This window comes from Pelophylax lessonae, assembly GCF_965119305.1.
Source record: "Pelophylax lessonae genome assembly, chromosome: 2".
Classification (NCBI taxonomy): Eukaryota; Metazoa; Chordata; class Amphibia; order Anura; family Ranidae; genus Pelophylax; species Pelophylax lessonae.
This window is the reverse complement of record NC_138769.1, coordinates 412,038,713-412,064,720: the sequence shown is the minus strand read 5'-3', so window position 1 is coordinate 412,064,720 and position 26,008 is coordinate 412,038,713. Positions and strand designations below refer to the sequence as shown.

The 26,008-nt window shown below is 42.2% G+C and overlaps 2 protein-coding genes across 3 annotated transcripts in view; one reads left to right on the top strand and one right to left on the bottom strand.

The window, feature by feature from the left end:
• Positions 1-4,845, bottom strand: part of TFG (trafficking from ER to golgi regulator) — a 60,267-nt gene extending 55,422 nt beyond the window's left edge. For both annotated transcript variants that reach the window (XM_082245215.1, XM_082245216.1), the window contains exon 1: positions 4,692-4,845. The gene's annotated coding sequence lies outside the window, so the exon portion shown is untranslated. The remainder of the gene's footprint in view (positions 1-4,691) is intronic.
• A 368-nt stretch (positions 4,846-5,213) lies between these two features.
• LOC309546543 (gem-associated protein 8-like) overlaps positions 5,214-26,008 on the top strand; it is a 44,541-nt gene continuing 23,746 nt past the window's right edge. The window contains exons 1-2 of the mRNA XM_082246291.1: positions 5,214-5,277; positions 20,605-20,641. Coding sequence (XP_082102417.1) covers positions 20,615-20,641 — 27 coding nt within the window. The 5' untranslated portion in view covers positions 5,214-5,277; positions 20,605-20,614. The remainder of the gene's footprint in view (positions 5,278-20,604; positions 20,642-26,008) is intronic.

Here is a 26,008-nt window from a genome sequence, read left to right as displayed (position 1 = left end):
TATTGCTGTACTATAGCCCCAAGGAACAAGAATTACAAATTCCAAAAATCAATATCATTCTGGCTTTATCAGTTGAACTGCTGCCTAAGCTATCTGTACCAGCCTTACAGGATACCAGCAACTCTTCCAGTATACCCACAATTACCTAAAGAAGATCTTCACCCTATAAACAAAAAAATTTAAAGTCAGCAGCTACAAATAATGTAGCTGGTGAAAAAACCCACACACACTTACCAGTCCCAGGATCCAGAGATGTTCTCATCTGACTCCGGTCTTCGAGTCCAGGCGCTGGCATCCTAACGGTGGGCAGCTGACTGACTCCATGCTGCTTCACAGCTGGCAGCCCATTCCCTTGCGCCCCCAAGAATAGTTCCACTGTCTCCTGTGACATTTCCCAAGAGGCAGTGGAGGAAGGCGGGTGGGGCCTAAATTTTGCCTGTTAGTGTCATTGGAAGGAATGACGCCTCATCATTGTCAACAAGAGGAATAGTACCTTGTATCAGTGGAAGAATAGTGCCCCAAGGGCCAGATACAGGCTAAGGGCCACTGGTTTAGAGTACCAGAAAAGAACACTTTTACTTACCTAATCCCTCACTCCCAAGACTACCTTCCATTGTGACTGATCCTCTGAAGCACTCTGTCTGCCAGTCGCAGCTGCAATGTACTTATATACAATGCAGCAGAGTTAGTCCAGCACTGTAAGTGAGAATGATGAGGGCCTGAACACAATCTAAAGCAGAGAGTTGAGCGCCAACAGCCTGGGGAGTGAGAAAAGGTTAAATACAAGTTTTTTTATTCTGGTACCCTAGGCAAAAATGAGCATTTATCTCTTGCATTGCACAAGGAATTCCACTACAAGAGTGGTTTTTCAGTTCACCAGAGTTCAGCTTTAGTTCTTTAACAGTGGATAGAGTAGGGAAGGGTTAGAATCCCTGCCTGTGTCCCTCTATACAAAACAAGAATTAAAGTGATAAAAAAAATACAAAATATTGAGCCATCAACATAACAGGAAGAGAGGGAAAAATCTTCCAAAGGGGAAACCCGCAGCAGTTTCAACTAAGTGAGCATTTCCCTCACTTTGTAGAGATTTCCTCTCACTTCCTGTTGTGGGAGGGGATAGGACGCAAAGGGAAATCTCCCCACTTACAGAAACCGCAAAAAGACTTGGCTTTAGATGTACTTTAATGCTCAGAAATCTAATGCTGCTTTCTATATGCCAGCAAATGTGCTTTGTGCTGGAGCAGGGGGGGGGGGGTCGAGCACTTGGAGGACTCACTACAAACAAAAGAGAGGAGGAGGACACTATGTCAGAGGAGCCGTTTCTGCCCTGAAGGGACAAGGTGCTGGTGTACAGTGGAATTTACAGACAAGGCCCAAGAACCAAAGGTGAGCCAGCTCTGAATTAAAGTGGATCTCATGCTTTTAGTGAAGTTTAAATAATTCATTTGGATCAAGCTTGTCCAAACAATGTATTACCTTCACTAACAGATGCAGTGGCTGCGAGCATGGTGTAAACTGTATATAGCCTAAGTTACATACAGTACAGTGCTGTGTTCTGACACTGGGATAGGAGCTTCCTGTTCCACATCTGCAACAAAATCGAGTCAGACTGAGCAGTGCTCAGCTATTCATGGGAAGCTTTGTATTTTATGAATGAATACAAAGCTTCTTCCGGTTGGCTGAGGTAGAGATTACCGCCTCTCTGCCTTAGCCAATCAGAGGACACTTTGTATTTACTCATAGAATACAAAGCATTCTTTGAATGGCTTTGCAGTGCTCAGCCTGACTCAATTTTGTTCTGAAAGTAGGACTGGGAACTGTTGAAACAGTGCTGTATACTGTATGTAATTAATGCTATATACAGTGCCACAGCACGCTAATGAAGGTAATTGTTTGTCTAGATAGAGCTAAACAAACTAAACTTCTAAAACCTGATTTACTTCTCTAAGCTCACCGAACACATCTGACTGTACAAACTTAGTTATGGAGATTAGTGAAACAAATTTTCACAGAATCAGGCCAATATGATTGAATGTGTGAATTGTCAAAAAAGCACACACAGTGTCATCTATTAATTCTGAGCAAACTCAAAATTATCCTGATGGTTATGGACAGAAAATCCAGTTGTGGGAAATTGTGGAGTGGAGATTATACAATCAGACTGTAACCTGTGTGATGAGCATAAAGTGGTTCTTAAAGTGTTACTAAACCCACAACAGTAAAATCAGTCTGTATATGCAGTAAAGCATGCTTGTTATACTCACTGTGGAACCTAAGAGGTTAATCCTCTGCATTGTGTAAAAAGTCTGTTTGATCCCATCTTCTATATTCCTCCCCTTCTTCCACAGTCCCCAATCCATCTGATAGAACAGAGCCTTGGAGTCACTCTGCACATGCTCAGTTTGGTGTGTATTGCTAGAGAGTTTTTTTTTTTCTTGGGAGAGTGCATGTGATCAGCACAGGGCCAATCAGCACTATTCAGACAGTCAGGGGTCCTGCAGCCTCATAGGACAGTCAGATGAGATAGAAAACACCTCCAACAAGCTTTAACCAGACACTGATAAAAGTCACAAGACAGCTATATACTACTGATGAGCAAAGGAGTTTAACCGTTTATATTTACTAAATCTATTGCATTTCCATGTTCTGTGTACTGTGGGAGACCGGATATAGTGAATGCAGAGTCCTGGGATTAGTAAAACTAACAAACAAAATGTATTTCATTCCAGCTCACCAATTCTTAGATGTGGTGGCTGCATTACTTTTCTTTTTTAGGCTTTTTTCCCCTAAAGGATAAGCTCACCTATTGAAAAAAAAAATGTATAATAGGCTTTTTTTTTTGCAGATAAAAAAAAAAAAAAAAAAAAAAAATGTGCATTTATTACTTTTTTTTTTGGAGCCTAGAGAGCATTGCACCCACAATCAGTAGATCACTGATGCCATGTAGGTCTGCTGCAGATCTGTCGGTGTAAGCATTGTTTGAGCAGGGGATTTGACACTGACAGAAAGAATCAATGAACTATCACAGCACTCAAGTGGTAATTCAGCGAGAACTACAAGCCGACAACCGCAAAGGATGTCGGTACCTGTACTTTCCCATTCACAGAACTCTGAATTATTGACGTGGCTGCACACTTTTCTGAAAGTGTCAGCTAGTACAGGGAACTTCTCCCCATACGGCTGTCACACACAGAGCTCAGATCTCCAAGCAGCTGCAGGAGTGGGAACAGGTTACATGTGCCACCCTAAGTGCTGGTTCACACATATGCGTTCACAGACATCACATGTAATTCTGAGCGCACTGCTCCTAAAAAAAAAAATCACATGCGATGTCTGTGCGGTGCAAATTCAGTCATACAGTTTGTATGGCTGAATTCGCACCGCAATCGCAGTGAACTCGCACATGACCCTTTTTTTGGTCCGCAGCAGAATCTGATCGCATGGTGATTCACACCAATGCGATCCGATTCCTGTGCAAACTGTCAGATCACACTGCAATATGCGATCTGATGGGTGTCGTTAACTTTTGACACCCCCAGCGTATCGCATATGGCAGTGTGAACTGCCTATGCTGCGGATGTGACGCAATAGATTCATAGTGTTGCCGCATCACACTAATGTGAACCGGGACTAAAAATGGGTGGAACATGTAACATGTTCCTGAAGGTAAACTCATTATTTATATGTTAAGAACAGACCGGCCCTCGCACCCCTCACAGCTAGCGGGGGATCTTCTTTCCCGCTAGCTGTCTCAAATTAAAACAAAAAACGTGGCTGAGCGGGGCTCCTCCCCACCTAGTGTCCTGTGAATAGGAAAACTACAAGGACCAGCAACCTCTGTGGCTGTCAGCTTAGAGTTTTCAATGAACCACCACGGAGCTGCAATCTGAGTGGTTTCAATAAAGAGCGGGGATGCAAACAAACAGAACTTACCCTTTTAGGTGAAGTTACCATTTCATTTTCATCTGGTCATCTGCACGGTAATGCTGGCCATATACATATAGATTCTCATTTTAAGAACATTTGTTTAATATTCTAATCGTTAGTGGGGTCAAATCGATGTCCAATTTTGGACTGCAGTGACGGGAAAATTTGAAGGGGGCAGGAAGTAAAACTTCTCTCTATCAAGGAATTTTCAGGCAGAGTATGTGGTTATCACTCAGAAATTAAATTATATTTTAAAATTGAATGTAAAAAGCAAAAGACAACATTCGAGTGACATTTGTCCATTCATCAAATGTCAGATTGTCAGATCAGAATTATCATACAAATGTTCTCTTCCAAAAATCTAGACGTGTATAGCCAGCATAAGTCTGTTCTTTTCAACTTCCTTTTAACAGACCAAGCTGTCCAGACAAGGTAGCAGAGGGTGGAGACAAACCGTTTAACACTGACAGGGCAGCTATTTTAAATAAGGTAGGCCATAATATGACAGTGTTGGTAGATGGAAAGTTATTGTACAGAAACTGTAATGTGTGTGTGTGGTGTGTCAGTTACAGAAAAGTTGTTCAGATTTCAGAATAATTTATGAGGCGGTCTACCAATAGGCGGTGTACGGGTGAGGTAATGCTGGTCATGCAGCGTTCACACAAGGCCAGTGTGTTATGAGCCATCCTGCGACATGCGCCACACCCCAGGCCGCCTCTGGTCAGCCCTCCCGCCCGCCACTGGGCCCCGTCCTCCCCTATTACCTGTACCAGCCGCTCTCTATCTGCTGACAGAACAGACACCCCCGACGGCGGCTCACAAGAGGACAATGACAGGGCGACACCTCCACAGCCCGTGCTCCTCCGTCCGCTCTCTGTACCGCAGCGTCACCCTCCTGTCACAGCCAATCAGGCGCCGGAAACACCCCCTAGCCTGACGGAACCTACACGTAACCTGGACGTGGCAACGGCGTCCTGACGCCACGCATGCTCAATGCACGTTTTTTTCCGCAACTTTATTTATACTTTAACAAAACAATGGTACGTTTGAGAACAGAGGTGAATTTACCCGCTGTGTTCTCCTCAAGCCTTTCTAATGTAGTTGCAGTTGTACTGCACCTAAAAATCCAACAGACCCGCTACACCAGAAACGACGTTGTCCCTGTAGCCAATCGCTGCTCTTTTTTCTCAGCTTGCATTGATAGAAAGGAAAATGAGAGATGTATGTTGATTGGTGCTGTGTGTTCCGGGCTACTATTGGCTGTGAAGTGAACGGCGGGGCGGGGTCATATGTAGCATGGAATGATTTCTCAACGCATCCTCCGGGTCTGCACTAAGGTGTGCTGTGAAGGTATGAAGTGTGTTGTTGTGTAGTTAGTAGCCCTTTGCTGGAGGAGGTGTCTTACCTTACATGGTGGTGATTAAGTTCATGGGGCTTTTTTATTATAATCTCAAATCAGGATCATACAGTTAGCAGGAAACAAGCAGCCTCCTGGTAGCTAAATACACATGAAGTACGTATATGGAACCTATTTTACCTGACAGCATTTGTATTTTTTTTTCCATACATTCCTCAGATTCATGCAGCTCTGCCACATAGATGTCACCACGATGGCATACCTAAACTTAATGTCTTTTTATTTTTATGTGATGCAAATTGAGACCTATAAACAGCTATGCATTAGATCTGTTTGTAAAATTACCTTTCTGCAGGTTTTTGATACCCAAGTCATGTGATCATCCTTCTTTGCTCTGTACTGTGCTTTGAAAACTGGGTGGAGCAGGCAGCCAAGCTGTGACACTATCTGTGACATCACAGCGGAAATCGTTCTCTGCGGCAGGGCTGCTGTTAGAAATCGTGGGGCCCCGTACAGACTACCTGGCAGGGCCCCCTCAAGAAAATATTAAAGACATATTTAGCTAAAATTACAACAAAATCACTATTATCAGACACAAATATAACATAACTCGCATAATTCCTGCTACATCTAAAAAAAAAAAAAAAACTATGTTAAATAAAAAAGATGAGATGAGAAAAATATACAGGCTGGGCAGTTGGAGCTCAGTGATCAGAGAGACAGAGAGAAACAAAGTTACAATTTACAAATAAACTCCTGAGCAGAGAGAAGTGCTGGGAGGGGGGGCCCACACAAGGGAGGGGGATTAGTGAGGGACAACTGTCTCTTTCTCAACAGATAAAAGCTGATAGCAGGGAGAGGGACAGATCAGATTCAGGTACTGGAGGAAGATTTCTGTATTTGTTGTCCATCACTAATCCCCCTCTCTGTGTGGCCCCCCCTGTGAGCTCGGGCCCCCTACAAGAGGGCTGGTGGTCCCCCCCTACCAGCGGCCCTGCTCTGCTAACTGGTACTGTTGTCACATCTTCAAACCACTTGCCGACCAGGCCTTTTCTGGAACTTTTCTTTTACAAGTTTAAATCAGTATTTCTTTTCCTAGAAAAAGTTCTTAGAACCCCCAATCATTTTTTTTATATATATTTTTTTTTAGCAGAGACCCCTGAGAATAAAATTGCAATTGTTGCAATATTTTATTTCAAACTGCATTTGTGCAGCAGGCTTTCAAACACAGAAAAAATACACTTTGATGAATTAAAATAAAGCAGCCCAACTTTTTTGTATAATGTAAAAGATTATGTCCAGCTGAGTAAATAAATACCTAACATGTCACGCTTTTATATTGCGCACGGTCATGGAATGGCGACAAACTACGGTACTTAAAAACATTTTTTACAGGTTACCTGTTTAGAATTTAGAGAGGAGGTCTTGTGCTAGAATTATTGCTTTCGCTCTAACAATTACAGCGATATCGCACGCGTGGTTTGAACACCGTTTACATATGTGGGTGCAACTTACATGTGTGTTCGCTTCTGCACGCCAGCTCGGAGGGATGGGGCGCTTTTGAATTAATTTTTTTCTTATTCCTATTACTTTTTTATTTTTACACTTTTACCTTTTTATTTTTTGGATCACTTTTATTCCTATTACAAGGAATGTACACATCCCTTGTAATAGAAATAAGCATGACAGGTCCTCTTTATTGAGAGATCTGGGGTAAAGAAAGACCCCAGATCTCTCATTTACCTTTAATAAAAAAAAATGTTTTTTTTTTTTTTTTTGACACTGACTTTAAAAAAATAAATAAATAAAAGAAACAAATCACAACGCACCTAATTTTAAGGTAACTTTTCCAAAATGAATACAGAAGCCCTTCTGTTGGGCTCCCTTCACACTTTCCTGCTTGTGATCTTATGTGGGTGATTTTCATGCAATTCTGTGTTCTACACATAGGGCAACCCATTCTCTTCAATGGGCGGCCCTATGCATGTTTGTCACCCAAAACAAGCTCCAGCTCCTTTTTGGACGGCAAGCTTCACACGATTTTTAAAGGTGCATTTTACCACACGGCTATCGCTAAGCATGTAGCGTGTTATTTATAATGGATTTTTAGCAATTGCCACACGATTTGGAACTGCGGGCAGAATCATACGTATTCCACTCACAATTCCAAATCATCCAGTGTGAATGGAGCCAAAAGGCCCATTCACACTAGGAACTGCATCTGAATCACACAGGATTGGGCTGCGTGTTCCTGTGCGATTCACATGCAGTTCTGTGCAGTGCAATTTGCACTGCACCAAAAGTAGTGCATGCATTTGTACCATGTAGTCCAGTGTAGAAACACTGTTTTTTGTGACCTGCGTTTGGTGTGTCCTTAACTTTTCACTGACACCCATTGCAGATCACAAGGGCAGTGCAATTTGAATGTGGTGTGAGAAACTGGTAGGAAACATGGGTTTCCCACACTGCTTTCTAGTGTGAGCAGGCCCTTAAAGTAGTTATAAACCTCACACATGAAATATGAACAAAGCATATCCCTCTTAAGTGTTTACTTGTCTCAATTAAGAGTACTAAGTGTCATTTCTGTCTGCTGTTTTGTTCCTCTGCTATCAGTAAGAGTCGCTTCTGACATGTTTTCCTGACACTAAGAGAAAAAAGGTGACCGAGGAGGGAGCTCCAGCACCCAGCCTGTGATTGACAGCCTCTGCTCTGTTTCTGTGTACATTCCCTCCAATCAGCTCTCAGACCTCTCCTCACTGAGCTTTGCAGAGTGTAACCTCAGCTCTGTGCCCTGTTTTTCTGGTAGCTCAGACATAGGGTTGCCACCTCATCCCTTTAAACCAGGACACATATTATTTACACAGGCTCTGTGGCTGATTAGGTTGGTAATTGAACTCGGTGCATTATATCAGTCTCATAACCTGTGTAATTAATATGTGTCCTGGTTTAAAGGGATGATGTGGCAACCCTACTCAAGCCCCGTACACACGCACCGAACGATCGGCCGTCTTTTGTCCAGTGTTGTTGTGTTGGTTGAAATGTGCTCTAGACTGCACACGAATTTTGTCGGCCAACAACAACCAACTGCAGAAGTGATGTCATGTTCTGTTCTACTTTTCGTGTGTTTTTTCTTCACTGAGCATGCCCAGTCTTGATCATCACATTTTTGTCGGCCGTTCTGTTGTTGGCCAACAAAAAAAATTTATAGCCTGCACACCAGATTTTGTTTGGCCAAAAAGTCGGTTGTCGGAAGCATCATACTAACAAGCCGTTAATCGGCCGATCGGACGTTGGCCGAAAATTTACGGCCAACAATCGGTGCGTGTGTACGGGGCTTCAGACAGGCTTTTGTAAATTCTGAACTTTGAGCAGATGTAGAGAAGAAAAGACTGCAGATAAACAGGTACAACTTATATAGAAGTATTTGCTTAATCTCTGTGTATCACCCGAGGCCAGTCACTTCACTGGATATATGTAAGGGTTGACAGCTAGGTCAGTGACACTATCTAATTAAGCCAGAAGAGCTCTTTGGTTTAAGAATTGGCTGGGGGACTCCGCATCCAAGAGTAAGCTTTGCGCAATTCCGTTTACAGGAGACTTGTTATTTGTCCCAGGACTAGATTCCATACTAGATAGAACAGCGGATAGTAAAAGGGCATTTCTGGTCAAAAAGAAGAAACTGCCTCCCAGGCATCTTTTTCACCCTTCTGATCGCAAGATCAGAAGGGCAGGCCTAAATCAAAGAGACGGAACTGGTTCTCGCAAAAGCCTTTATCCTGCACAGACCAACAAGACCCAATGACTGGGCACTTCCTGTGGGGGTAAGACTTCTAAATGTTCTCCCTCAGTGGCAAAAGATAATTTCAAGCCAATACATTTTGACAATGCTTTTCCAGGGGTACAAGATAGACTTCTCAAATCTTCCCTCAGAAAGGTTTCTAATCACAAATCTCCTGAAAGATTCTACCAAGGCTCTGGCCATGAGGACCCTTATAAAGGATCAGAACGTGGTAGTTCCATAAGAATGTCAGCAGGGTTTATACTCTCATTTCTTTCTGGTAAAGAAACTTTTCAGAAGCTTTCATCTAATCCTCAATTCATAGCTCCTGAAAAGGTCAGTGCGTTACAGAAAATTCCATATGGATTCGATTTTCACAGTCTGGAATCTGTTAACCAAAGTATGCTTTATGGCATCAATAGATCTCAGGGATGCTTACCTTAATTTGCCCATCAGCATTCAGTTTCAGAAATATTTGAAACTAGCGGTGAACATGGGGAATCCAATTCTTTATTTGCAATTTCGAGCACTTCCTTTTTTGGCCTTTCTTCCGCACCGTGGATTTTCACAAAGGTGATGGTTCTGGCTCCACTTCGTCTTCGCTAAAATTGCAGTAATACCGTATTTAGACGACCACCTCCTTTTCACCCCTTCAAGGGAGAAACTGCTGAAGAATCTGGAAGAAGCCTGTAACCATTTGGAGTGTTTGAGCTAGATGCTCAACATCCAGAAGTCAAACTTGGAGCAAGCACAAGTTGTACTATTTTTGGGTTACAAAATTTGTTCAGTGGAGCAAAGGACCTTCTTGCCAGAAGAGAAGAAGAACCAGGTCAAATCCATAGTTACTATGTTAGAGACCAATCAACCCCTAATTTCAACCATTCCAGCCATTCAATGGATGAGACTCCACTTCTGGCCTCTTCTAGCTTTTCTCTTACAAGCATGGGATCACAATCCGGAAACTTTGGACAAGATAGTAAAACTCCGACCAGGGTGAAAACGCTCTGGTGGTGGAAGAAACAGTCAGTCCTATCCAAGGGCCATCTTTGATCATCTCAAGTCGAAAGGGTTATTACGACAGATGCCAGTGCCTGGGGGTGTGGTGCCTATTGGGAAAGAATGTAGCTCAGGGAACGTGGTCCTAGAAGGAGGCGGCAAGGTCCTCCAACTGGAGAGAACTAAGGGCTGTAGCAATTGCTCGGAGTTCCTTCTCACCAGACATCCAGGGTTACAATGTCCAGGTTTTGTCAGACAATGCCACAACCGTGGCATACTTAAACAAGCAGGGGGGAACAAGAAGCAGAGCCTTGCAGTTACTAGCCACGTAAATTCTGGAATGGGCAGAAATGCATTTACTATTATTATCAGCAGTCCACCTCAAAGGAACACTGAACAAGGTAGCAGATTTCCTGTCCAGACAAGTATTACAGGAAGCAGACTGGGCCCTAAATCCAGAGATATTGGCCCCAATTACAGAGAAATGGGGGAATCCCCTGGTGAATCTTCTTGCTTCCAGAGGAAATATGAAACTTCCTCTGTTCTTCTCTCTTCACCGACACGACCAGGGGCAGATGCACTGGCGCATCCCTGGGAGTTTCAACTAGGTTACGCCTTCCCTCCTTTTCAGATGATTCTGAGGGTGTTAAGATAGAAAAGGAGAAAGTTGAGGTGATTTTAGTCACCCCCTTTTGACCAAGAAGAGCTTGGTTCTCTACGACTCTTCGTTTATCAGTAAAACCATTTTGGCATCTTCCTCCAAGGAGGGATCTCCTGTGTCAGGGCCCAGTGAACTTCCCAGATGTAGCCAAACTAACACTGACCACTTGGTATCTGAAGAGCAGCTGCTGAGAAATAAGGGGTTTTCAGAACCCTTGGTAGCCACCCTGCTTTCCAGTAGGAAAAAGGTCACTAGGGCTATTTGTGCAAAAGCCTGGAAGGTTTTAAATTCCTGGTGTCATTCGGAAGGTTGACCCTTGGAAGACTTGTCCTCAATTCTAGAATTTCTGCAGGCTGGTGCAGAAAAAGGACTTGCAATTAGGACACTTAAAGTTTAGGAGTTTTTTTGGAAAGCCCTATTGCCTGTGAGCCTTTGGTTGCAAGATTTTTTTAGTGCTATGGCCAGGAACAGGCCAGTCCAGGAGAAGAGCTTTCCAATATGGGATCTTACAGTAGTTCTTCAGGCATTGATGAATGAACCATTTGAACCTTTTGGATTCAATTTCACTGAAAGATTTCACACTCCAGACAGGTTTTCTAGTGGTTATTACTTCTGCAAGAAGGATCAGTAAGCTTCATGCTCTTGTCAGTAAGAGAACCTTTTCTTTCCATTTTTTTCGGATAGGATCCTCCTCCAAAACAGATCCAAATTCGGCTTTGGCCAGAAATCGTTCCCAAGACATTTGACCTACCACTTTCTCACTAACTTTCTGTTCAGCTCCCTCCGGGGATAAAGCGAGACTTTTTCACAATTTAGATGTAAGGAGAACCCTTTTGTTTTATCTGGGGGTAACAAAAGGGTTCAGGTCATCTGACTCTTTGTTCTTTTTGCTGGTAACAAAAAAGGTCACCGGGCATCTAAAGGATCGATAGCCAGGTGGCACAGATCGGTAATATTTGAAACGTATTCCCATATGAAATTATCCCCTCTTGAGGATCAGGGCACGTTCTACTAGAGCTCTTGCAACCTCCTGGGCAGAGAGAGCTGGTGCCACTCCTTAGCAGATCTTCAAGACAGCAACGTGATTGAGGTTTCTGACATTTGCTCATCATCACAGATTGTACCTTTTTATCAGCCAGGGATCAGGCCTTCAGCAGAAAGGTCTTGCAAGGTTTTGTCCCTCCCTAATAGGGTAAGTCTCTGTTATCCTCTCAGGTGCTGTCCTGAAAGACGTTTAGGAAAAATTCAAGTTAGACTTACCAGTAACTTGTTTTCCAAGAGTCTCAGGACAGATACGACCCGCCCTAATGTTATGCATATTGCTGTGATTAACGATGATGTGTTTGTGTTCCAGTCTGGGCCTGAGGTACTCTACTACGGCTGATATGTGGTGGGGAGAAGCCTCCTTTTCAAAGATTTGTGGAAGAGGTGTTTCCTTAGTGGGTTGGAGGAGCCACAATCTCTCAGGTGCTGTCCTAAAAGACTCTTGGAAAAAAAAGTTGCGGGTAAGTAGGGCTGCAACTAATGATTATTTTCATAATCGACTAGTTGGCTATTATTTTGATTAATCAACTAATAGAATAATAACCAAAAAAAAAGGTTTGGTGTATAATTTAGTTAATATGTAAAGTTTAAAAAAAAAAAAAAAAAAAAAGGCAATTCATTCCTTAATACCTCTATGCAGTGGTAAAAAATAAATTACCGTGTAGGGGGCCCATACCCCGGTATATTGATGCAACCAATGAAAGAAAAAATGGGGCTTTGCGGGCCAATGGGAGGAGGAGGATCAAATATGACACAAAATTATCTAAAATATAGCTTTATTGTACATGTTAAAAGTGGTACAGTACATAGGATGGTTACCCATGTCTAACATAAAATATACAGACATATAGAGCCGCAATGTAGAAATACTTCCCAAAAGGGAGTGCCTATAACTAAATATCAGGAGATGACGTAAGGTCTCAGATGGAGCACGGTCTAAGGGTCCCCAGCAAGCCAATGCGTTTCGCACGAGGCTTCCTCAGGGCCAGAGAGACCAGAACAGACCGATATCTCCCATGTGACTCAAAACATTGCAGGCCTAAAAAAAAGTGAGAGTTGTCCAGGACCAGTAATAGCATAGTACCATGTATATGACCAAAAATGGCAAAGATAATATCTGTGGGTTTCAGTAGGGAGACATGCTTGTGTGCATATTCATGTCCATATTGGAAACAGGCCTGAATGGCTACTTTAAATATTATAATGGCGACATATGGTCAGAGTGTGTGGGGACATCTCAGTGAGGTAGGTATATCAATGTCTCTGGCAGGCATTCGTAGCTTGGACACCCTGAAGGCTTGCTTCTGCCTGGCATCTTTATTGGTTAGCTCTTGGTACTAGCTAACCAGCCTGAACAGATTGCAATTATTACCTGCCTCATGCGTTGATTATGATATCTGCAGCTGTAGTTTCCAGATATATGTAGGATTTAGGAGACATTGATATACCTACCTCACTGCGATGTCCCCATGAACTATGAATCTGACCTCATTCTTCAGCTGTATGTTATATCTCCAATGGATTTAAATACACAGCATGGGGCTTCTGCTTGTGTTATTTGGGTTATATTCTTTTGGTACCATTTATGGATCATGCTTTATATGTAATTCAATTTCTCGATTTCTCTGCATATGTACTAGGTCAAATGGTCTGCTTGAAGTATAGCCCTCATTTGTATATGTGGCCTTACAATTTGTGAGGCTTTTACCTGAGCTTTACATTGTCATGTGCAGTCTGCTATATGTTGTCTTGATGCATTAAACTGCATAGACAACAGGGGTGTAAATGGTTTTGAGATAAACTCACTGGTCGCTGAGACCTTACCAGAGTATCTTTATGCAGTGTCTCAGTACATGCATGCATACATATAAATTCCACCACCTGTTACATTATATATGTGATATTTGTTATTACATTAGTCATCTTTTTATGAGATTCTAGAAGGTTCTGCAAGATTTGTTGTTGTTTCTAGTGTGAATACATCTCAATATGGGTCTTGTGTATTCTACAGGGTACTTTAATATGTTTTATGCACATGACTTTGGAGGGCATTTGTCTTTGCATATATACTTGAAAGGCCCATGGATTTTGCTGCTGAGCCTACATTCAGCAGAGGATCAAATCCCCTACATTCAACACGCATATTACCAGATGCTCTCCCTGTGCCTGAATCTGGTAAAAGGTTAGAGGACATGGTTCCAGTCATCTAGCATTGGAGTTAGAGGTGAACAGAAGTAGAAAAATTAAAGCCTATAACTTGTAAAGTAACTTAAGAAAATTCTCCTATCGTATCTTGTTGTATTTTTGGTGTTCTTCCTCTGATGGAGGTCTTAAGATTTGTAGGTAAATAAGTGAAGCAACACTGGGCCCCTTACATGGGGCTGTGTGGTCACTATAATCTTTCCTAGGGTCTATGCTTTATACAGTAGTATAAGCTTGTATGTCTGGTGGCGTAAAGGGGGTAGCCAGCCATTTTGCTGCAGATGCAGACTGCTCATTCATTTGATACGTACCTTGAAGCACATTATGGGCAGGAATATGGCCTGTATATGGAGAATCACGTTTAGCTGTCACTCTAACCCTTATACCTGACTGGGTATGTTTAAGTTCAGTACTACAGTATATGTTAAAATACCATCAGTATGTCTAATTTACACAGCCATCCTAACAGAACAGCTATAGCAAGTCGGTATGAACATTCTGTTACTGCTACAGTGTAGGAAATTTAAAATTGGGGAAACAATACCATCATGATTGCAGATACCATGTTGCCTGTAAGGTTCTTGCCTATATAACCTAACACCGTCAGCAAAAACACAAAAATATTATACCGATGGGGTAAAGCCCCACAAGGGTATAACGAAGAGGTTCATGACTAGACAAGTTCAACTGCCTTGCGAAAGTATTCGGCCCCCTTGAACTTTTCGACCTTTTGCCACATTTCAGGCTTCAAACATAAAGATATAAAACTGTAAATTTTTTGAAGAATCAACAAGTTGGACACAATCATGAAGTGGAACGAAATTTATTGGATATTTCAAACTTTTTTAACAAATAAAAAACTGAAAATTGGGCGTGAAAAATTATTCAGCCCCCTTAAGTTAATACTTTGTAGCGCCACCTTTTGCTGCGATTACAGCTGTAAGTCGCTTGGGGTATGTCTCTATGTTTGCACATCGAGAGACTGAAATTTTTGCCCATTCCTCCTTGCAAAACAGCTCGAGTTCAGTGAGGTTGGATGGAGAGCGATTGTGAACAGCAGTTTTCAGTTCTTTCCACAGATTCTCGATTGGATTCAGGTCTGGACTTTGACTTGGCCATTCTAACACCTGGATATGTTTATTTGTGAACCATTCCATTGTAGATTTTGCTTTATGTTTTGGAGCATTGTCTTGTTGGAAGACAAATATCCGTACCAGTCTCAGGTCTTTTGCAGACTCCATCAGGTTTTCTTCCAGAATGGTCCTCTTTTTGGCTCCATCCATCTTCCCATCAATTTTAACCATCTTCCCTGTCCCTGCTGAAGAAAAGCAGGCCCAAACCATGATGCTGCCACCACCATGTTTGACAGTGGGGATGGTGTGTTCAGGGTGATGAGCTGTGTTGCTTTTACGCCAAAAATAACGTTTTGCATTGTTGCCAAAAAGTTCGATTTTGGTTTCATCTGACCAGAGCACCTTCTTCCACATGTTTGGTGTGTCTCCCAGGTGGCTAGTGGCAAACTTTAAATGACACTTTTTATGGATATCTTTTAGAAATGGCTTTCTTCTTGCCACTCTTCCATAAAGGCCAGATTTGTGCAGTATACGACTGATTGTTGTCCTATGGACAGAGTCTCCCACCTCAGCTGTAGATCTCTGCACTTCATCCAGAGTGATCATGGGCCTCTTGGCTGCATCTCTGATCAGTCTTCTCCTTGTATGAGCTGAAAGTTTAGAGGGACGGCCAGGTCTTCGTAGATTTGCAGTGGTCTGATACTCCTTTCATTTCAATATTATCGCTTGCACAGTGCTCCTTGGGATGTTTAAAGCTTGGGAAATCTTTTTGTATCCAAATCCGGCTTTAAACTTCTCAACAACAGTATCTCGGACCTGCCTGGTGTGTTCCTTGTTCTTCATGATGCTCTCTGCGCTTTAAACTGACCTCTGATACTCACAGTGCTGGTGCATTTATGCGGAGACTTGATTACACACAGGTGGATTCTATTTATCATCATTAGTCATTTAGGTCAGCATTGGATCATTCAGAGATCCTCACTGAACTTCTGGAGAGAGTTTGCTGAAAGTAAAGGGGCTGAATAATTTTGCACGCCCAATTTTTCAGTTTTTTTATTTAACAAAGTTTGAAATATCCAATAAATTTCGTTCCACTTCATGATGGTGTCCCACTTGTTGATTCTTCACAAAAAATTACAGTTTTATATCTTTATGTTTGAAGCCTGAAATGTGGCAAAAGGTCAAAAAGTTCAAGGGGGCCGAATACTTTCGCAAGGCACTGTATGTGATGGGAAAAAAAGGTGTACAATTTTATTAAGCAAAATAAACCAATATACCAACCCTAAAGGTCATCCATATACTTCCCAGCAGGACAAACAACAAAAAACATTAATAGATACACAATGGTGAAGGCAAGAAACAAGACCTACAAAAACAAAGAAGTTACATGATTACGTCCGGATGTTGTGGAATTGTGTGCAAAAATTATCAACAAAGTATGCCGTGCAAAGGCTAATTTTCAAGTAAATTTGATCAATTATTGCACTAAGCTCGTATCGGCCTAATAATTATGGAGAAAACTATACCAAATATAGTCTTTAATGACTTGACATTCATGTATCACCGACCAATGTCCATAGGGGAACCCAGCAGTGTCCTTGGTAGGTGGTGACGGCCAGCGTCTTTCAAATTGGTTGGACCCCTATTGTATATAACAGCATTACACGGATGGGATAAGGACTGTGATGGCAATAAGCAGTAAACGACAGCTGCAAAATTGGATATGGAACGCTGGGTATAAATATAGTATACAGTTCCAGAAGGTATATAGTTCTGTAAGAAACAGGATAACTTTAACAGTTCCAACAAGCAAGATGTCAGTGAATCTTACCGTCCCCCAGTCAATGTCCATAGTTCGTGGGATACCACAATACTGCCTTGCAGTGGTGTGCAATAGTCAATGAAGCAGGATCCTCTCAGGAAATGTTTAATCATGCCATCATCTTGTGGGTCCGTCCAGGTAAGTGACAAAAGGGGATATAGGTAAGGTCACTTAACGCGTCCAGGGTGCCAGTCGGCTTCAGCTGTCCGTAGCTCGCGCCAACATGGTAGTCCTATTACGGACATTCGCGCCAATGCGCAAGTCAAAATTGGGCTTTCACTGCTTCTGTCCGTGACGTATCGGTGACGACCCGTTTCACTACGTACTAGCATAGTTTCTTCTGCTGCAGGCTCAGAAGTAATGATCTGCATAACTTTACATGAACCAGGATCACAATGTGCCATGTGGCGCTGGAGTGGAGTCAGACTTCAAACACTGGGCAGGGCAACTTTTTATTCGTAAAATAGTCAGGTTCATTATTTACCCAGTTCCTTTCCAAACATTGACATAGCATTCAGAGGGGAGAAAGGTCAAAGTACAAAAGTACTTGTCTGACAACACCACTGGTTTGTGAACAACCAGAACAAGGAGTGTATCACTATTGTTAATTGATGTCAGCAGAAAAGAATTTGCAGTTTTTGTCCGCCATTCATCTGAAGGGAGAAAACAACAACTTGTACTATTTTGCGTCTCTAGAAAATGCAAATGCACCTCCTATATTTATCTCCGAACCCAAGGGATCTATCATTGGCGGTGAAAACTCTCAGGAATCTCCGGCAGTTCAGACTATGCTACGCCTTTCATTTTGGTCCACATGGTTCGGCACGTATTACAGAAATTCCTATAGGAGAACACTACTTTAAAGTGTTTAGTAAACATGTTAGACTTATCTCCCCTGTGCAGTTGGTTTTGCACAGGGCAGCCCCGATCCTCCTCTTCTCGGGTCCCTCGTTGCTGCTCCTGGCCCCTCCCTCGAGTGTCCCCACAGCAAGCGGCTTGCTATGAGGGCACCCAAGCCGATTTGCAGCTCCGTGTATCCACTTAGACACGGAGCTGCCGTTCAGCTCCACCCCCTCTCCTGATTAGCTAACTGACTTTGGTTGACAGCCGCAGGAGCCAATGGTGCCGCGGCTGTGTCCAGCCAGTTAGGAGGGAGAGTCCCCAGCGGCCGAGGGACTCTTTGCTGAACAAAGAAGGATCTCAGGTAAGTAGTAGGGGGTGCTAGGGAGGCTGCTACACTCAGAAGGTGTTTTATCTTAATGCATAGAATGCATTAGGATAAAAAAAACCTTCTGTCTTTACAACTCCTTTAAGGGCCCTTTTACAGTTGATGTATTTTGAACTGTACTACAACTGCATAGACAGCCCAAAACCAAGGTAATCCTATGGTCATTGTTCACCTCATTGCAGTGCAGTTCAGCGCAGTAAAAAAAAAAAAGTAGAGCATGCTGCATTTTTTTTTGCACCGTAAATGCAGACACCGTGCTACGCCCCTTTATACCAAGAAAGCTTAGCGCAAAAATGTGTAGAAAAATGCACTGCAAACGCAAAGTGCGTGTCAAGTGCGCTTCAAATGCATATAAACATGCAGACAAAAACGTGCAGTTATGTGCAGTTTCTGGTGTGAATGGGCTCTAAAGCATTTTGCCCCAGCACCCCTGTGGAGAAGACTGCTCTACTCTATCCAAAACTAAACATGAATTTTAGGTGAATACCGTACTTTACTTTTCTTGCTGTGCTCTATAATCTGCTATTTCTGCTGTGATAATATTTTACCACTAGATAGTGCAGGAGAATAAAGAAGAATTGAGGAGCGCACTGATACACGCCCATTGTAATCCATTTATAAATGTAAACGACCATTGTCATCTGTTTTTTTTTTTTTTTTTTTTTTTAACAAGGAAATTACGAGGAAATATACTGTGGTCTAAATATTTTTTTATTGCAATGACATACCCATACAGCTGGATCATGAAACAAAATAGACTTATTCTACAGACAAACCATTTTACTCTTTTATACTGTATGTAGCTTACAAGGTCTGCAGAGTAGGTAACTTTGAAATCTGATCTTTAAGAAACCAGTGAATGGAAAATTCTTTGTTTTACATAGTAAGGGTATGCTAATGCTTTAGGGCTGCCATCCTCACCATTTACTATCCTTTTCTTCTCCAAAAGAGATGTATGGGTTTTTGTTTTAGATTCATACTTGCCTAGGTCACTGCAGCACTGGTCCGATGCCGAATCTGTCCCCTGATGCCTCGAACAGAGCGATTGAACACCGCCGAACAGTCGGTTCTGACTGTCAATCAGCAGTTCCCTGCTCTGCCCCCTCCTCACTCACTGGAGCGCTGGGCTTTGGAGGGGGTGGGAGCGGCCTGGTCAGGTTCTCAGGGGTCGTGATGACGCCCGAGCCTGGACCGACTCTGTTAAATCATCAGAGAGCGGACTTCAATAAAAAAACATATAAATACATGCGCTGTGTCAATTTATATATAAATTCAAAAACTCTACAGCTGCTGTCCACCAAGTGCTAAATCACCTCAAATATAATATCAATATTACAGTGCTTGCAGATCAAAATATGTGCATGTATAAAACAGTGCAAATAGAAAAAACATAAACAAAATCAGTCTTTCCAAAAATCTCAAAGTGCTCGGTGCTCCAAATTCCATACAAAGGTACTGAAATGCTTCATATAAACATGCTGAGCAGTGTGCCACACTCACTAGAGAAAATGGACCCTCAGCTTTTCAGTCTGGGGGTCAAACATGCTTGTATCTGGTTTTTGGAATACCAGGCCTCTTAACAACCCTAACCACTTGCCAACCGACCGTCCTCCACAGATCTACTGCAGCAGGCTGGCTCGGCTGCGTGAACTGACGTATAGGTACATCGGGTCATGGGGGCGTGTGCGTGCCCCTTTAGGCACAGCGGATAAGCCAATCCACGGGGCTGGCAGCCACGATTGCCGGCAGGCACCCGCGATCGCCCCTCGTGGTGGAGAGAGAGATTTGAGTGTTTGCTGTTGTAAACACAGCAGACCATTGTTCTCTCTGGAATGAACACAGAGAGCCTGTGGTCCTCCTATTTAGGATCACAGGTCTCTGTGTTGATTCCACAAGCCCATCCCCCTCAGTTAGAAAACACCCCCAAGGCTCACACTTTTTGATCGTCCCTGGGTTAAACCCTTCGCAGCCAGTGTCATTATTACAGTAACAGTGCATATTTTTAGCACTGATTACTGTAGTAATGTCACTGGTCCCCCCCAAGTATCAAAAATGTCAGGGGACCGATCTTGTCGGCCGCAATGTCGCAGTTTTCTTCCCCCAGCCTACTGATTGGACAGTAAAGGAGCAGGTTGTTGACAAGGTAATCTTGTGGTTTCATCTCCTCCAAGCAAGTTTATTGGGGCTCATGTACATAGGCATCAGACCCTGAAGCAAGTAAAATTCCCCATGTCATGAGTTGTTTTATGTACATTTAATTATCTTGGCATCTTTGCATTGCTTGTGAATTTGTTTTTGCATATATTGACTTGCATATTGTTAGTAACAGCTTAGATGCTAGCAAAAAGCCTGTGTACCTGAGCCCTTAGGCTGACAATTGCATTCAAGAGCTAAAACCCCCTTTTTTAGTGAATGTAAAGTTCTTTTGCAAATAAAATAATAAAATATATATTTTTTTTTTTCATCTGCAAATATTGGTTCATTTGTTTATATTATTTTGGTTTTCTTTTTTCTAGGTTTCTGAAAATGCATTCAGATCACTCACCACAGCTGGTAAGTGCTCCTTTTATATCTAGTTATTATAAATATTTTTGGACACACTGCAGTATGCTCTGTAAACATGTTACTTATTGTGTGCTTTACGTGATGTACCATTTTTTTTTTTTGCTTTCGTAGGGGTAGCTTTGGTCTTGTAATTATGTATAGGTTAAAGTGAAATTGTCACCATGGCAATTCCTAAAGATGTCTCATGACCTTCACAGCTTGGTAACCTCTGGGTTCACAGTGGCCCCCATTCTGTTTTCCAGATTTGCATCCCGAGTTGCATGCATTGCATTTTGCATGTATGACTTATTGTGTAAAAGTTGAGCTCCTGTTTGTTTCATTGTCAGTCTGCCCAAACTGATATGGTACATTAGGGTGGTCTGCAGCAGAAAGGGTGAGTCCACAAAGGGTAAAGGAAAAATAAAGAACTTGCTGCTGAGTCTTTTAAGAAACGTATAATGTGTCAACCCTGTCTGGAAAGTATAAATGTGACATCCTCAAACAAATTGGCGCATATGCCAGAACAACAAGAGATCCTCCAGGTGCCAGTGGCAAAGAGGTTTGTAATTTGTCTCTATGGCCACCACATCAGTCCAGCTTTTAGCCACAGTGGACCAAATCTGGTTCCAAGTCTCTGGAGGAATGGTTGCACCAAGGTCAGATTTCCATTTTTACACATAGGGAGGGGGATTCGTCTGGGTCAGCACAAAAAGTAAAGGGTACATGAATGTAATCGGACCAGTACCTTGGAGGTTATCTGACGGGGCCCTTCCAAAGACTGTGATCGAATAAAAGTCTGTTGAGTTGCCAGTTATGAATTGGAGAAAATGCCTTATTTAAAGGTATTAGATTACCTTCCCTGGTTTGGGTTTGAGTATCTTGATGGGTCTAGAAGGATTTCATACCAGAATCTGTGAGGAATTGCTTAGTATATACAGTTACTAAACAAGGCCTCGACAAAACCCGGGCGCCAGGTCGCATTTGCGACTAGAATTAGCGACCTGGCGCCTGGGGTGCCCTGCAGAAGGTGTCCTGTCATTTTTGCACGGACTTCCGCGCACGGAGTGCACGGATGTCCGGGCCGTCCGAAAATTGAGGCCCCCGGCTTTTCGGCCTACTTGAGATGAGAGGCTTCCAATGGGGAACTGGCGCCCTCTTGTGGTGGCCGGGAGTAATGACTGTTGTAATTACTGTTTCCACTGCCTGTTTGTTCACAATGCATTACCATCTCCCTGTCCAGTTAGTTACCTTTGACAGGGAGTGTGGTTATTTATTATTCATTTAATTTATTTTTTAAATGTAAAAACTAATAATATTTTTTTTTTTTTTTATTATTAAAAAAAATAAAAAAATATATATTTTTTCTTTCCTATTATTATTATTATTATTATTATTATTATTAAAAAAAATAATAATAAAAAATATATATATATATATAATCCTTTTTTTTTTTCCTCTTTTTTTTTTTTTTTCCTCATCTCCATGCCACAGCCGAAGGCCCCTTTCACACTAGCTGTCTGATCAGGTCCGCCTGTCAGTTTTTCAGGCAGACCTGATCGGACCCTTCATTCTCCTCTATGGAGCAGTAATCTGCCGCCATCTGATCCTGTCCGCCAAAAGCAGACGGATGGTGGTTCTATTTTCTATCCATCCCGTGGATCGGATCAGATGGCATCGGATGGAAAGAGATAGACAGTCTGTTTTCATCCAATTGCGCTAGAGGAGAGTGGGGTTCTAGTCGTATTTGTGTGTAAATTTAGTATCCGTTTTATTAAATAAAGCTTGGTTGTTAGTTTAAAAAAAAAAAAAAAACTGGCTCCTAACTTTTTTAGCTGGCTCCTAGATTTCAGGAAAATTTGTCAAGCCCTGTACTAAACCAACTTTTAAGAACTGATGGAGTATTGAAGCCAGGAGGAAACATACTATTACCCAAAATGGACCAAAAAGGTAAATGTCAATTGGGTTGTAAATGGACTTGATATGGTCCCAAAACCTCAGTATGTTCTTGGTTACATGGCAGGTGACTCTACCCTGACTCTTAGATAGCCAGGACATGTTAGCTATCAATATGTGGTAGTGCAAGTAGGCTTCCAGTAGAACCCATAATAGAGTGTTGGTTGTGGCTTGCCACAGTGCCATTTGGGCTAGTTGTGCCTCTTGTTAATACTTATGTAACATTAGCAGGCCCAGACTGCCATGTATTTTAGTTCTGTAAGAATACAACTTTGCAACCCGATGGAAAGAGCCTTACTATATAAACTGTAGAATCTGAAACTGTAACACTTCAAGTACCCAAAGTGGAAAAGAGGGAATAGCAAGATGCTTGCGAAGTGCAAAAATTTGGGCAATAAAGATATATCTTAGTTGTACAGTGCAGGCTGATTATTCACAGACCCTGTGTTTATAAGCTTGTACTTTCAGGTGCCGACACTGGCAAAGCTTTTGAGGACATGCCCCCTTGGTGCCTCCCCTGTACCCGTACCCTGCTTCATGAGTCCTCGGTTTTTTGTGTCCTAAGGTGATGGACCTCTTCTCCCTTTTGGAGAAATCACTCTTAGCTTAACAAGTTTATTGTTTTATCTTCAGATTCTTCAGTCAACTATTTCACTGTCCTCTAATACCACAATAGAAGCAGTGCTTCCGGATCGGTGCAAGCTTGGTAAAAGATTGGGAGTCGTGGGGAACAGCGTGTAATGTTGCTCAGGCACTGGATCCTGCACAGGCACTCAGGAACTTTGTGCAACATTTGTATTTTGTAGTCAGTTGCAGGGTACTATACAGTTCCAGGTCCATGGTCCATCCTTATGGAACCCAGACCTTGAAGACCCCCTCAGGGGTATGCCCACTCTGACAGGCGAAGCCTGGATTTTATGTAGAGTTCAGCAGCCTGGACAGTAATGACCGGGTCACCCTGTATCTCTGACAGGTTCTCGTAAAAATTGGCCCAATTATTGGGATGTATTCAGTTTACAGTGTAGATATAAACACTGTTTTCTTCTAGTTATGGGACTTTATAAAACAATTAAAATGTGCAATTTGGACTTGGTACCGTACATATTACAGGTATATTACATAATATGGATACATAAAACGTATTCTCATGTGTTTCACAGTCAATTATAACATATTACCCTCTATTCTACATTTTGGTAGGTAATCTGGATCTGTAGAAAACAAAAGATTTTCTCCCCCATATCCCCACTTTGGGAATAGTCCTATGTAATAGAACAGTAATCTATTCCTTTTTTTCTCAGCTTGTCTTCCTATCAGGGGGACAATTGGTGTGCACATGCTCGTCGATAGAAAACCAAGGAATATAAATGCCAGGACCCGCTGCATAAACTACCAATCACAGATGGGAGCCATGCAAGATTTAAATTAGACTGTGGCTCCCACCTGTGATTGGTAGTATGTGCAGTGGTCCCGGGCTTTTCTGTTCCTTGGTTTTCTATTGATGAGCATGTACCTATATGGGTTTGTGAGTATAACATTTGCTCTTTTATTATCAAAAAATGTTGTATAAACGTGATGCACTAGGATGGTACACCCTCTTTGTCTGTGTTTACAATCTAGCGTAATGGGACTTCCCTGGTTCTTGGAGGGCAGCAAGGCGAGGAGCTTACCTTTTGGGATTAAAAGTGAAACCGTAATAATAAGAGTCGTTTGATTACTGGGCACCCCACTCAAGCCCAGGAGGTTGTTTCTAATGTCTTTTTGAGGTTTGGTATGGATAGTGGTCCCCAGGAACACGATCCCAGTCTGGGATTACCTCCTATTTTAGCTTGAGGTATTTAAAGAAATATGTGAAAAAGTTAGTTTATATAAGTAGCAATTGGTCAAAATGTATTCTGACTGCATCTTACAGTACAACAGGACCTGAGGAGGGGGGGGGGGGAGGGGTGGATATCTACGAATCGTGTCGTAATGATTGCAGTGTCTCCCCAGGGTGGAACCTTATTCGAAAAATATCATACATAATCATTTCATAGAGGGAAGTTTGCATTAAGGAATATAGCCCACCCACTAATTTTATTGGACCCTAATATCTATCTGGCAGCCTTACTATTGAATGGAGGGGAATACATAGTAATTGACTGTGAAGCACAAGGAAATGCATTTTTATCCAGATTATGTAATATACAGTGCTTTAAAAAAGTATTCATACCCCTTGAAATTTTCCACATTTTGTCATGTTACAACCAAAAACATAAATGTGTTTTATTGAGATTTCATGTGATAGACCAACACAAAGTGGCACATAATTGTGAAGTGGAAGGAAAATGATAAATGCTTTTCAAAAATGTTTACAAATAAATATCAGAAAAGTGTGGCATGCATTTGTATTCAGCCCCCTTTACTCTGATACCCCTAACTAAAATCTAGTTGAACCAATTGCCTTCAGAAGTCACCTCATTAGTACATAGAGTCCACCTGTGTGTAATTTAATCTCAGTATAGATACAACTGTTCTGTGAAGCCCTTAGAAGTTTGTTAAAGAACCTTAGTGGACAAACCGCATCATGAAGGCCAAGGAACACACCAGACAGGTTAGGGCTAAAGTTGTGGAGAAGTTTAAAAAAGGGTTAGGTTATAAAAAAAAAAAATCCCAAGCTTTGAACGTCTCGCAGAGCATTGTTCAATCCATCATCCAAAAATGGAAAAGTATGGCACAACTGCAAACCTACCAAGACATGGCCCTCCACCTAAACTGACAGGCAGGGCAAGGAGAGCATTAATATGAGAAGCAGCCAAGAGGCTCGTTGTAACTCTTAGGAGCTGCAGAGATCTTCAGCTCTGGTGGGAGAATCTGTCCCCAGGACAACTAGTAGCCGTGCACTCCACAATTCTGGCATTTATTGAAGAGTGGCAAGAATAAAGCCATTGTTGAAAGAAAGCCATAAGAAGTCCCATTTGCAGTTTGCATGAAGCCATGTGGAGACACTGTAAACTTGGAAGAAGGTGCTCTAGTCGGATGAGACCAAAATTGAACTTTTTGGTCTAAAAAGCAAAATGCTATATATGGCGGAAAACTAACACTGCACATCACTCCGAACACAACATCCCCACCATGAAAAATGGTTGTGGCAGCATCATGTTGTGGGGATGCTTTTCTTCAGCAGGGAAGCTGGTCAGAGTTAATAGGGAGATGAATGGAGCCAAATACAGGGCAATCATAGAAGAAAACCTCTTAGTCTGCAAAAAAATCCAACCTGGCAGAGCTTGAGCTATTTTGCGACGAAGAATGGGCAAAACATTCACTCTCTAGATGTGCAGACCTGGTGGAGACATACCCAAAAAGACTTGCAGCTGTAATTGCAGCAAAAGGTAATTCCGCAAAGTATTAACTCAGGGGGGCTGAATACAAATGAACGCCACA